Here is a 14208-nt window from a genome sequence, read left to right as displayed (position 1 = left end):
GAGCATTTATAAGGCTGTTCTTTGATTAACACTGTTCATCAGAAAACAAAAAGCCATGGGAGAGATTCCTTTTGTCTTGAAATTCAAGGATGACTTCAGTCATCTTTAGGTCTGACCTGCTGGAGACTTCAGTCTGTGTGCAATATTATCAAAATGTACAGAAAAAAGGACACCCAGCTGAAATAAATTGGGTTACATTGATGGACAACAGGTGTCCTTTGTAGAGTTGTAAGGCTTCAGCCTGCTTCAACTGTATTCTCCGTGTTCTAGCTTATGTCATATCATCCCTGTCTGGGCCCCATAAGAGAAGCAGTTGATTGTGCCTCTTGGAAATACTTGCAGGGTCTCTTTGCTCATAGTCTCTGCATATTTAAAAGCTGAATTCCTTCCTTGCAGGGAATGCAGTCTTGTACTGTCTTTGTTTCACTGTGCACAGGAGTGGGATCTCTCTGACTCTCTCTCAGCTAACATTGGGAGGGAAACAAATGTCTATGAGACATATTTAATATTTTACAGCAAAATGTGGTTGTTGTTTTTTGTGAGGGAGGAAGCATACTTTAATCATTTCAACCTGTTGCAGGAATTATCACAAATGCAACAGTTAGTTGCATTCAGGAAGACGGTATTCCAAGAATGTTTCTATTTTAACTTTTGTAGATTGACAAAGATGGAAAGTGCATCCATGGGGGATTTTGTAGGTCCTAGAGCTGCCAACTGTTTTCTGGCTGAGCTCCAGTGCCTTTAATGGCTTTGTGAAGGCAAACATTTAGCAGCTTTCCCTGCATGGAGAGACAGGGATGAGAAAGGTACTCCTCCTGAAATTTTCCTGGTATACAAGTGTCTCAAGGGCACAGAAACCCTGCCCTGGGGGAAAATTGGCAATCCTAGTAAATTTCTTATCGTCCCAGGAAGCTCTGGGGATTTCTCCATGTCTTAGGTGTGCTTATCAAAAGACAAAATAGTTTTGCATAGCCTGTGCTGGTCAGCTGTCTGTTAGCAGAACTCTACTTGGGAATTGCAGACCTCACACAGAAATATGTACTTTTAGCATGAAAAACTCTGAACCACCTGAATGCCTTATTTTCCCTAGGAATGCTTCCTGCACTTGCAGTTGTGTGCCAAAGCATGAGCCAGGAGCACAAAATGTTTTCATGTATGTATTCCACATTCAGAGTGAAACTTTATTTAAACCAAGGATGATGAACTTGTGGCTCTCCAGATCTTGTTGGACTCCAAATCCCAGCAGCTCCAGCAGTGCAGCTAATAGTCAAGGATGATGAGAGTCCCCACAACACCTGACGAGTCACAGGTTCCCTGATATGATGTATGCACTTTAAAAAGTGATTTTGCCTCACATCACCAATCACATAGTCTTGAGGGCCAGTCCCTGCTTCTTTGGATTTGATCTTTTTCGAGTGTATATTTCCCCCATTATGTAGTGGTGGTTCCAGTGCCTTGTAAAACAGTTTTAACTGCTGCAGCTCCAGCTAGTTCTAGATATCCTCAGGACAGTGTGAACATGTGCTGCCCATTCCTCTGTGTGTTTACTTAGCTGTCAGTCTCATTCTTTTCTGCGGGCCTTATTCACAGGTATGTGTGCAAAGGATATTGTCACTTTATTTCTTGACCCTTTAGAATTTAAGCTCTCGATCCGGTGATCTAGTCCTCGGGTTGTTTAATGCCTTGGCAATCAGCTTAGAAGCAAGCCCAGCTTCTGCAAACGGTAGCTGAGGCTTTTTCATCAGTCACAGAGGGAGCCTCCCTGACGGACCCCTATGATGTCAGGTTGCATCGTGCAGGCGACTGGCAACTCAGAGGAGAGGAATCCCACACAGCTCTGAGACAGCAGGACCTGGTGCCACTGCCCTGTGCGTAGCTGCACGGTGCTGTTCCATCTCCCTTCTTTCTCCGGAAGAGCAGAGCCTCTTGGCTCTCCCCTCTGCCTGCCTGCATGAGGACCCAGCAATGCTCCAGCTGCGAGTCTGGCGGTGCACACAGTGGAGAAAACTGCAGTAGCAGTGGCAGCTCGGGGCTCTCCCCAGGTTCGGATTCAGATAGCAGTGGAGTGGTGTGTGGTGGTGGCAGTGGGATGAGAGGTGTCCTTTCCAGATACTGGAGCTTGGAGAGTCTTCATTCAGCTTCTGGTAAGGAAAGCTCAATTGTTGCTCTGTGATATTGCACTGACCTTGGGAGATAAAATTGGAAGAAATGGAGAATTTTGATAACTGAGGATGGGCAGCGTGGTCGTTGGGCAGCAGAACAAGATAACCTCAGAGCTTTGTACCTATGCCTTGTGCTTGGTATACTACTCAAGACTGTAGCAGAAGCAAAAGCACCTGATCACACTTCAGGAATCAAGAGTTCAGAAGCAAGGATTTCAAGGTTTTGAAAAGATGCTTATAGTCTTTGTCAGTTTGCTGTTTCCACATTGGCGAAGTTGTAAAATCCACAATACAGCATGCCTTCCCCCTTGTTAAATTATTGAGGAAGATTAGCATTACAGCCTATTACAGTCTGATTTGTGTCCCTTTTGTCTTCTTTGAGAATTATCTTATTTATTATTCATTTCCAACACTGTTCTGGCTCAGTGTCGTTGGCATCTGTCATTCAAGTGATGTAATATACAGTGGTACCTTGGGTTAAGTACTTAATTCGTTCTGGAGGTCTGTACTTAACCTGAAACTGTTCTTAACCTGAAACACCACTTTAGCTAATGGGGTCTTCCGCTGCCACCGCGCCGCCGGAGCACGATTTCTGTTCTCATCCTGAAGCAAAGTTCTTAACCAGAGGTAATATTTCTGGGTTAGCGGAGTCTGTAACCTGAAGCGTATGTAACCTGAAGCGTATGTAACCCGAGGTACCACTGTATGTTCATAGGTAAGAACCAGTGTTCGAAACTCCCATTGTTATAGGCGCATTTTGCGACAGGGAATTTCATTAGCCCTAAGGAGTTTCCGAGCTCTGGGCACAGTACTGCGCCTAAGATTTCAGATTAAAATTGCAGAGTAGAAGGGGACCTTTTTCTGCCTCCTCACTCCCAGCTACTTCAGAGACCCTCTTAAGAATACTATGGGGGTGGGCAAGGGAAGGACCAGACCATGTGAAAAATGGACATAATATTTTAGCTGCAGTTCATTCATTTTCAGCTTTGTATTCTTGTTATAAAAAAGCACACCTAGACATTCCGTTGTTGCGCCCCAATCTAGGTTTAAGGTACCTTTAGCTCCTAGCTTTCATAACTCAGTTTCTAACACTGGTAAGAACTGTAAACATGATATAATAGGGAGAATTTGCAGTATTCTGATTTCACCATTGATTGATGAACATTTAATTTCTTATCAAGATATTGATAACTGCAAGGCTTTCTGTTTTGGACTGATATTGCCCATCAGTTTCATTATCCACTAGTTGGTAATAAGCTACTTTTCCCCTTTGGTTAGTTTTGGCATGGGCCTTCAGGCATGACAGAGAACCGTATTTTCCACTAGGTTTGCTGTGTGCTAACACTGGAAGCCTGGATTGGATAGAAGGTTGTTTCATCTTTGGAACCCTTTGAAAGTATCTCTTCCTGTTCCATGCAACCCTTCTGTTGCGATTTGCAAGATTTCTACTGGAATGATAATAAATTTGTCTTGCAAAGATACCTAACCTTATGGCTTCTTATGGCTCATGTGGTATAGCCCCATCCTGTGCAAAAGATGTGCATCTGATAAAATGTGTGTATGCTTGATATGGAAAAATAAATCCACGGTAGACTATCATCTGATGTTTTCTGAGTGAGCAATCCAGTTTGTTTCCCTGTTTTTATAGCTGTCTGATAACTCAGTGAAAGCTATTCATTGATATGTGGTGTCTCACTGTATTGGAGTTATAATGCAAGATTTACCTTGCAGTTGATGTGTATTCTGCAGTAGAGATAAGGTCTTAGCAGTGCTTGTGTTTCTACTGTGGCTTTGGACTAAAAAGCAAATGATACCTTAGGGTAGGGGTTCTTAGGAGGTCCATGGATGGGATTTAGGGGGTCTGTGGACACACAGAGAAAAAAAAATCTTCACTTTCCTTCCTGTTAGTTTGAAAATTGGCTTTGTGAAAAAAAATTTGGGGGAATTTGAGGGAGATTCTCAAAGGACCACTGGCTCAGGGCAAAATTACATGCTATGTTAGTTATGTAGCTGTGCCTTTTAAGTGTAGGGGTTTTTGTGTGTGTTAAAAACATCCACACAATTTGCCAGTTTGGGGGCTTTAGCCCTTTGCCTCCTGCTATGGTTCTGATGTGGGTTGGGCTCCTTGCACCTGCAACGTGCATAGGAAAAAATAAGCAAATTGGAGTTTTTCCATCCATGCAAATTGCACACATGGGGCCTTTGAGCCAGGCTTGGACTGCAGTGGTGGGTAAAGGGTTAAAGCTTTTCTACAGCTCCTGCTAGGGTCCATCCAAATCAGGGCCACCATGCTGGCAGCTTGGGTAAAAGAATTGTAGCACTTGTAGCTGGCTGCTCGACTTAAGGTTATGGGCTCTTTATTTCAGCTATAGGAAAGATTTACAGTTCTCTTCTTGCTACCTACTGTTGGAGACTGGTAAGATTTTAGTAGCTCATTGTCATTGTACCAAATTGACTTAGATCTGACATCCATCCTGTTCCCACTCGGAGGGATGGAGGACAATGAGAAGTCTCTTCATCAGAATGCTTCTTCCAGTGGTAATTTACAACAACCCATCTCCAAAAGAGAGAGAGAAAGAGAGAGAGAGAGAGAGAGAGAGAGAGAGAGAGAGAGAGAGAGAGAGAGTTTGCCATGCCATTGTTTAACTAATACCGTACTTGTCCTGCCATGCTGTGTTTGTTAAGAGGAAAAAGCTCAAGGCATTTGAGGTTTGGATTACAACACAGTTTTTGCCAAGCCTCATGAACATTGACACAGGAAGGACTCGTGGTGACTGACGTTTTTCTTAAAGGACAAGCTTCTCAAAGAATTCATTTCCCAATCTATTTTGCTTATGGTAAATAGAACGAGCAATTAAACAGCAAAGACAGCCAGAAGGAAAACAACTCCGTATTTTTAATGGCTGCTTCCAGACAATCTTAATATTGTAAGTGGGTCATTCAGATGTTGCAAACAGGTTGTTGACAACAGGTTTTTTTTTAACAGTGGATTTTCCAAGGAAAGAGTAAATCAGGCTTAAATATGTGTGTGTGTGTGTGTGTGTGTGTGTGTGTGTGAGAGAGAGAGAGAGAGAGAGAGAGAGAGAGAGAGAGAGAGAGAGAGAGAGAGAGAGACTGGCATTGTGAAGTCCACGAAGTTGCATGTGGCTGCTGCAAAAAACTTGAATGCATGAATAGCACTGATTTCATAATAAAAACACTTCTTGAAACACCCAATATTTTAAACAGAAAGAAAGATAGTGGAACTATGTACCAGGCTCTTACCTGGATCTCTAAATATGTTTTATAAAACTTTGTCAATACCATAACTCTAAATGGGAAAATGTCGAAGCAGGATTAACATTTTTACTGGTGCTCTGTGGATCTGCTGGGAGAAACAGTTAAACATGAAAAGGGATTTCTTTAGCTCATTAACAGGATATTGCGTTTACTGAAAAGGTATTGGTAATGCAGCTGGTGAGCCTGAGGTTCTGCAAGCTAGAAAACATGTAAAATGTAATTAAATAATAAAGCAGTCTTTATGATTTACATTTTTATTACATTATGGGACTATTATGAAACAAATTGATTTTATGATTTTTCCATTCTGTCTAGGTGTGTGTGCTCAGTGTGTGGATGCACGTATAACCATGTATTGTTTTTGGTAAACATTAAGCCTCACCAAACATTGAAAACAAAATCCTCCATTGGGTGTCTAATTTTATCTTCAGTGTACTGATTCAATCAAGTGAGTTTAGGAAATGTCAGATGAGGAGTTTATAAGACATGTAAGGTATACTGGAAAACCTCACAAATTTGAGCAACAGGAACACAGTGAAAATCAGTTCCATGAAATGTAAAGGCATTCTAGGGTTAGCCCAATTTTTCTGCCTCAGGCAAAGGGCAAAATGCCCCCAACCCCACATTGCTGCATATTGAAGTTGACTGGAATGGCAGCTGAATCTTACTTCAACACTGGTGATGAGATAGCATCCTCTAACATATCCAAGGACAATAAGCTAATTTATGATGTGCAGGGCGAACTACTCAGTGTACACAACTCTTTGCCTCTAGCATTTCACTGGCTCCAAAACATCTGCCACCTGAGGCAGCTGCCTCAGTCTGCCTAATGGTAGGGCCATCCCTGCTTCATGCATCTGGAGAGGAATTCAAATGTTTAGCTGTGCTATTGTTTAGGGACCCAAAAGGAAATGCTTGTCTTAGTTTGTCAAAATTGAATATGAGCCAACTGCATGATGAAACCAAATAAGGCAAATGAAGTTCTTGAGTATATTGGGAACAGGAAGTGGGTTTATTTCTAGTACAACAATACAAAGCTTTGGTGAAGTGTCATTTGAAATAATACTCATTTTAATAACTCTGAGAAGAATGAATTCAAATTATAAGAAGGAAGCTAGATTTATCAGAGGCCTATCTTGTTGGCATCCAGCTGTCTCGGGAGACAATGGAAGAGTGCACCTTCAGGGGTGAAGTCAAACCATTGGAGAGTTGCATGCCTGCTGTGGCTGTAGAGATCGATATGGGAGAGACATGTTTTGTTGCAGCTGGGGCAGATGAAGGCATGCAGTTTTGCTGGTGTAGGCATACCATGGCATTTCAGAATCAAGTGAAATAGGAAATCTGACTAAATTATTCATGCTCATTCATGAAGGTGTCATTGCAGAGTTTATTCAGGTAGAACAAGGCTGTTTGGGGTACAAGAACTTGTGGTTAAAATTGTCATTTAATTAATTTAGGCAGAGAATCAGATGAAGATGTACAGTTGTAGAGTTGCAGAGCCTAGTGTAAAGACAGATACATTTATGACTTGATACATTAAAAAAATATTACTTTAGTGTCATGGTTGTAACCCACAGAAGTCAGGAAAGCTTTAACTAGCATGAGATCTTGGGCTTTTCCTCCTCATCCATGGAACATCAGGATCTATCCTAGCTAGAGATATGACAGTGAATGAAATGGGTTTGTGTCAACACTAAGTTTTCGGTGGCAAATGAGAGTGGTTGACTTTTGATACGCTATAAATCAGGGGTGGGGAACCTGCAGCCTGTAGATGTTGGTTTATTACTTCCATCAGCTCCAACCAGCATAGCCAATGCTCAAGGATTCTTTGAGTTGTAATCCATATGCCATCTGGATAGCCACAGGCTATTGGCTAGTGCTCTTGTTTCTTTGACACCCCCCCCCATTCCCTTTATAGTGGGTGTCGTGGCTCAGTGCTTGGTCAACTTCAGGGCTCTTAGTATAACTTCACTTCTGTTCTTTCTATGCAACACCCTGAAAATTCTTCAGGTTCATCTGTGAAAAATAGCATATATATTGCAGGTTATCATCTTTCCTAGCTTTTATAGTCACAGAGGGGATTGAGGACCTTCTAGCAGTCAACAGATGATAAGAATCTCTGGGTAGCAAAACAAGGGACTAATATGCTGGTTCCTTTCATGAAAACAGCTAGCAGTGGTTTATCATTCCTTGTAATTAGCTTATCATTTCCAAGGCTGCATTTTTTTGCATTGCAGAATTGATAACAGAATTGATGGTTAGCATCTTTCTTGTTTAGTCTGTGAGGTTTTCCTTTTTAAGATGCTTTTATCTGGAAACTTACCTTGAAGTACTAATATATGGACCTTGTCCATGGACTGCTGTGTATGATTTAATTGACCTTGTGTCTTTGGGTCATGCCTTCAGAAGAAGCAAAATGCAACAGAGAAAGGATGAAAGAAGCATTTGGCACCTTTTCAAGAGCAAAAATAAATCCGTAGGTGCTCCAAAGCATATACCAGTGCAGACATTGTATTTCATGCTTGAATTGACATATTGCGAGTTAGAAGGCATCAGTGGGATTCATCATTTTCATCATCACAAATTACTCTGATGAATTTCTTAATCTCCTTTTTCCCTTGCGTTTCGTTTGTGACTCCAGGTGAGAAAGCGCACAATAATTTTCTAGATCATTAAAGGGTGTTATTAATTCCTTCTCTCTCTTTAAAATAACTGGGCTCTTTCTGTTGTGGTAAATTAGCTTTGATCTTTACGTGCAACAGCTTATATCAAGGTGCATTGAATTGTGAGATAAATGCAGAGCCACCAGTCCTGAAACTGAATGAAATTAAAGGGTCAGAGACTTCACTGTGGGAATATAGAGTTGCTAGCATTTGAAAACTAAGCAAGAAAGGTTTGCTGAAAATACATGTCAGATAGAAATATTGCATATGGATAGGCACTACCAAAAATAATAACTATTATTATTAATGATAGTTAATAATAATTTAACTATCCATTTTGCTTGGGGATTCCATTCCCCCCCTCCCACATGTCAACAGAATGTGTATTAGCATGCCCTGCCCCATTCTGCCTTGCCCTACCCATGTTCTTCCATCCATCCTGCTCCTGTTCTGCCTTCTTCCTGGTCCAAAAGGACCCACACACCAGTGATTGTGTGTCAATTTAACACCTAAAATGGTCGCTGCTTGTATAAAAACACAAAAATATATAGCATAACAACAACAACAGCAGCAACAACAACAATAATAATAAACAATACCCCCCAGTTTAAAAGTCCAAAGATTGTTTAATTAGCCAAAGGCATGGGATAAGAGGAATGTTTTTGCCTGGTGCCTAAATATACGTAATGAAGGCTCCGAGTGAGCCTTCCTGGGGAGAGCGCCCCACAGGTGGGGAGCCACCACAGAAAAGCCCACTTTTTAAAAAAATAAAATAAAATTCAGTTTTCCCATTTTCCATCCTTCAACAATGAATATAAATGTACACAAATCATATAATATTTTATGCGACTTCCCTCCCTCCCCTTCTGCGGTTTCTTCTTTTTCTATTGTATTCTTACTGCATATCCAAGTTTATCCTTTTTACAAATTTATCCTTTGTAATTCCTCTAAATTTATTACTGTTTGTGTTTTTGTCAATCCTACTAACCTTTTTAATTGTTTACAATTTGTTTTCATATATTAAAAAAAACCCCAACCCCATTCTGTTAAAAAAAGTCTCTCATCTTGATCTCTTAATCTTCTGGTGAGTTTTGCCATCTCTGTGTATTTCATCAGTTTTAGTTGCCAATCATCTCTTTTTGGAGCCATTCCTCTTTCCAGTTTTGGGCATAGAAAAAGCCCACACTTGAGTTGCCACGCTCTGGACCTCTCATGGAGGAGGCACACAAAGAAGGGTGATGATTGTAGGGTCTGGGTCAGTTCATATGGGAAGAGGCAGTCCTTGAGGCACTGTGGTCCTAAGCTGTTTAGAGCTTTATAGGTCAAAACCAGCACTGAATTGGGCCCAAAAACTAGCTGGCAGCCAATGTGGTAGAAAGGCTACATACAGCCTCTCTACCAGAGTTTTATGCATAAAAATAACGGCACCATTGAAAATGCATGTCCCAAGCTGCCTAAAACTAAGCCAAATCCAGGGCTAGAAATACACGAATCATATTTTCCTCTCTGTTCACAGCACATAACACAAATAAAACTACAGTAATCTTATTAAACACAACCATGCATTGTTTTCTTACTGCACGCTACTGAAGTAATTTATTACAATCCAAACCATATCAAAGGGCATTCTTATGCATAAGCTCCTAGAAAATTCAATTTTAAGCAGCAGCTTTCATCATCAATAGCATCTTTTGTTGTGATCAGGCATGCAGGGCACAAAGGGTGTACACATGTTTGGCCCAGCAGTAGACCCTTCCCCAAAGCAAAGGCTAGTTGAGCAATCTCTTTAGCAGACTCTGGTCCAGCCTTGTGTCACCACCACCCACATATGCAAAAAGGGACACTCAACTTGGAAAATAATTTCATTTGCAAATATAATGAGGCAGGAGGGTCACTGATTTGCTTGCTTTCATTTCCGTGCCTGGTGTGCATTTTGAAAATCTCCCTGCCCCTCTTTTCTTAGACTATTATTTCCGCCACAAAAAAGAAAGTAAACGCAAGTAAATTGTGACAATTTCACAAATATACAAACATGAAATATATGAATGTGAAATAATCAGGTCCAAGGAATCAAAATACAAAAACACAGCAACTGTGATATATACAGACAATAACTCTGTAAATAAACTAATTCAGTAGCCACAGTCAACCATGACCAGCCACTTACTGTTCAAAATCTGACTGTAGCAGAAGCCCACACAACATGCCACATGTCTGATGCATGGGGAGAGTGGAGGGTCTTCATCTGTGAACAAAAAAGCATCATAATTTCACTAAAGTGGCCATATAGGGAACTCAAATCAATGCAGAAGTTTACCACTGGGTTCTGACCTACAAATTTAGGGAGTGGTTCAATAGATAGGGTAGTAGGTCCTTCAGTGAAGAAAAAAGAGAGCTACTTGGAACCACATAATAAAAAATGTGATATGCTAATACAGCCTTTCCAACCTGGTACCCTTTGGATGTTTTGGACTACAATTCCCATCAAAACCAGTTAACACAGCCGGTGGCAGAGCTTCATGCTCCAGCACCTGGGGGCAGAGAGCAGGCAGGGGCAGGGCTGGTGCGTGTCCTGGGGGTGTGGCGCGTCTCCCACGGGGGCATGGCACACCGCCTGCAGGGGCGTGGCTCCCAGCGTGGGTGGGGGGGCAGCCGCGATGGCACCCCACCGGGATTGCGCTGCCAGGGGCAGTGCGCTCCCCCCGCACTCCTCTTCCTCCGCCACTGAACACAGCCAGTAAACAGAAATGATGGTAGGTGTAGTCCAAGGACATCCGGTTTGGGAGAACAGAAACCATTGTTTAATAATGAGCCAATTTCTTAGACTTTGAGCTGGCGCTCCAGTTGGGAAGCTTCCTCTGAAAGTACTGGCTTTGCTTGAACAAACACTGGTGGTTGTGCTTCCATAATAGCCTGCAGAACTTTATATTAAAAAATGAGAGCTAACTGAACTAAAGAGTTATTTGGGTTTGAATGCAATTTATTTATAGTTCTCAAACATGGTAATAGAACTCCCATTGCCAAATATGGGTTAAACTCCATTGTGCCTTTAATGTTAAGAGACAGAGTAAGTCACCTTGCAAAGATTTTGAAGGCATAAATTTGTAGTATAGTGCTTGTTCATGATGTTTATGTTTTTTGCTATCTGTATCTGGAAATCTTATGCATCTTTCTTATTTATCTCTACCTTCTTTTCCTCTGCTGAAGTTTTTACACATCTATATTTGGAACATGCTAGTCTGTTGTCATGGAAATGATTGCATTGACATAGTTACATCAATATGGCTTGATGTCATGGTGAGGGATTCGAATGATGCAGTGAGGTTTGCTCCATTTTGTAATAATTAAGCAGCCACACTTCAGTGTGACATTTCCACTAGGTGTAGTTAATTATTAACTAGCATCCAAAATGTGGTCAAAAACATCTAAACAAAGATTTTCAGACCTGAAGCTCTGTATAGAGTTCTGGTGCATCATTGCTCTCTTTTATCTTTCTAAAGATCTTTTAAAGTTAATATGAAAGCCCTCTAAACTTAGTTTTTCATATTCCATCATAAACTTGGGTTGGTAGTGCCATAATTTGTGGCACAGTAAGGGAATTGGGACCAAACCACATGTTAGTTACTTTAGCTACATAGCTGACCCTTTAAATGTGGAGAACTTGTTTTTTATACACATTTTCCCAGCACAGGTCCCCTAGTCCTGTTGAGGAGCTTAACATAGTGAGCATAGTGAGCTTTAACTCTTTGCCCCCCCACCACTATAGTCTCTATCTGGATTGGACCCACCATGTCTACAGTTTGTATCTATCTGGGGGGGAAGCCCCCATTAAAGTGAATGGAAGTTACCACTCTCAATGCAAATTGCACATGCATGGCCCCAAATCTAGATTGGGATCTGTGAATGTGTGTGTGTGTGTGTGTGTGTGTGTGTAGGTTGTCCTCAGTTCATATCACCTGTTGACACTCGGTTTTCCAGCAGCCTTATATTCATTTACAAAGTAAGACATTTACAAATGTAATAAATCAGCCTGTAATGCCCCGAGGTGGACTTTTGTATAGTAAAAATTGACATAGAGAAATCTGAAGAATATAATAGACTTTCCAATGGCTGGATAGGATTGTCAGCCAATACTTGTAACAATCAATCAGCAGAAAATGATCAGTCCATTAACCGAATTTCTCTAAATTTCAACACTTCAAAGCCTTCTTGGAGAAAGTCAGCACAATGGACTGTGGAAAGTGAATGAAGAATGATAATGAGCTGAGGAATTAAAGTACAGAGCAATGTTGCAGACAGAGCTGTGCATATTCCAAATGTGTGTCGCGGACGACCCCTTACAAACTTCAAATATATTTAATTGGGAAATGATATATCAACAGTGCTTTATGCTGCCAACGTATGTGCTTTATGTTGCCAACATCTAGGATGTTTGCTAGAGGGTTGCATCTGGGCACCCATTTCTGAGAGTCTCAAATATTTAATTCTTATTATGTTATAGACTTTTTATTGTGAAACAGAATACATTTGCTGTTCAAAAGCAAGATAAAATACCCATACTGTTTAGGAGGGAAAGAGGCACCAAGTCAAGAATTCATGCGGAATTTGCAAATGGGAATAAGGGGAAGTGGGAATAAGGGGAAGTTGTAATTAAGTGTTTATGTCCTCGCTATGTGAGACAAACAATACACATTGATCTTCTTTTTTAAAACAAATTTAGTGTTCAGAGAACTTAGCATATATTATCTCCACAAACCTGTGAAGTATGGGAGTAATATTATCCCATATGCATTAAATAAAATGTATATTAAATAAGCATTAACATTTTTTTAAATAACATGCTGGGATTGACAATATGCCACAAGTGTTAGAAGGCAGACCCTCGATACTATGATGGCCGAGTCACTGGTGTTTCTGATTATGCTGCTGTTCCTCATCATATTTACTCAGAAGTAAGTTCCACTTTGTTTAGCAAGGCTTACTTCCAAGTAAGTGTGCATAGGATTACACCAAAATTTATTATGCACTGGCACATCTAAGGCTTAGGCTTAGAATTTTAATGAAGAACTATGTTCTTATTGGTGCAGAATCTGAATTATTTTTGGCAAATAAGCATATCTTCATCTAAGCATAGTAATATGTTGATTTCTCATATATGCATTTAGGACTCATGGAAGGAAACTTGTGAGAAAATTATCTGATATTATCTTGAGATTTTCTGAGTAAGGCAGCAAGCAGATAATTCTTTCAAAGGTCTATACTTTTACTTTAGAAATCCAACTTTGAGGCAATAATAGATCATTTTAATCATTCATCAGAGAACAGTGTTTAATCCTTAAACATATGAGCCTTTTAAATGATAAAGTGGGGAGTTCCACTGCTTTTGGGTTATTTAGCAGTAACATAAGGAAACTCTGCAGCCTCCACAGGCAAGATGTAAATTTTAAGGAGGCGAGGGGAAGGTGCTGAAAGAAGAATTGAGACAGTTTATTATTTTATACAACAGAAAATAAACACAAGTTACTTCACAAGTCATTTCTTGGCTCTGGCATAGGGAGCCATGTATGACATCTGACAGTGTAACCAGATAATAAAAATCAGAAGCCAAGAGGATTCCTGGTTGAAGAGAGATTCCTAAATTTCAGAATTTAGCTCAGCAGGTTATCTTTGTTCTTGTGGAAGCATCTGTAGGAAGTGGTGTTATTTAAACACCCCTTGTCTGTGTGATGTCATGGAGACAAAGTGATGCCTTGCATTCTGAACACAAAAGGACAGGTTCTTTCCTGTAAATCCAACATTAAGGACTCTCCAGGGGCCCATTGCAGAACATGCTAAGGCACTTGTGAGAACACATAAAGCTAGTTTCTTCCCTTTTTGACATCATGTCTTCTGGCAATTCTCCTGAACCAACACGTGGTTGACTGAATCTGAAGAGACCTGTATAATGCATGAAGGGTTTTCAGCGTAAAGATGGGAATCCTCGCAAATCAAGTTTCCCATCTCTATGGTGGAAATTCTTTGTATGGTGACCAGGCCCCATTCAGACTGAACTGACTGTACATCAGCATGGGAGCATTGCTGTCATATGTGAAGTCATCTGGGGG

General features: G+C 40.8%; 1 protein-coding gene across 5 annotated transcripts in view; it reads left to right on the top strand.

Moving 5' to 3' along the window:
* The window catches only part of ARHGEF4 (Rho guanine nucleotide exchange factor 4), a 155895-nt gene that overhangs the window by 73189 nt on the left and 68498 nt on the right, over positions 1-14208 (top strand). The window contains exon 1 of one of the 5 annotated variants that reach the window (XM_081191097.1): positions 1827-2144. The exons of the other annotated variants lie outside the window; for them this stretch is intronic. Within the exon in view, the coding sequence (XP_081047223.1) occupies positions 1952-2144 (193 nt within the window). The 5' untranslated portion in view covers positions 1827-1951. Of the gene's footprint in view, positions 1-1826; positions 2145-14208 lie in introns of those variants that run through there. 5 annotated transcript variants of the gene reach the window in all.

The sequence above is a fragment of the Podarcis bocagei genome (genome assembly GCF_964188305.1).
Source record: "Podarcis bocagei genome assembly, chromosome: 4".
Lineage (NCBI taxonomy): Eukaryota > Metazoa > Chordata > Lepidosauria > Squamata > Lacertidae > Podarcis > Podarcis bocagei.
This window is presented reverse-complemented; position numbering and strand designations above follow the sequence as displayed.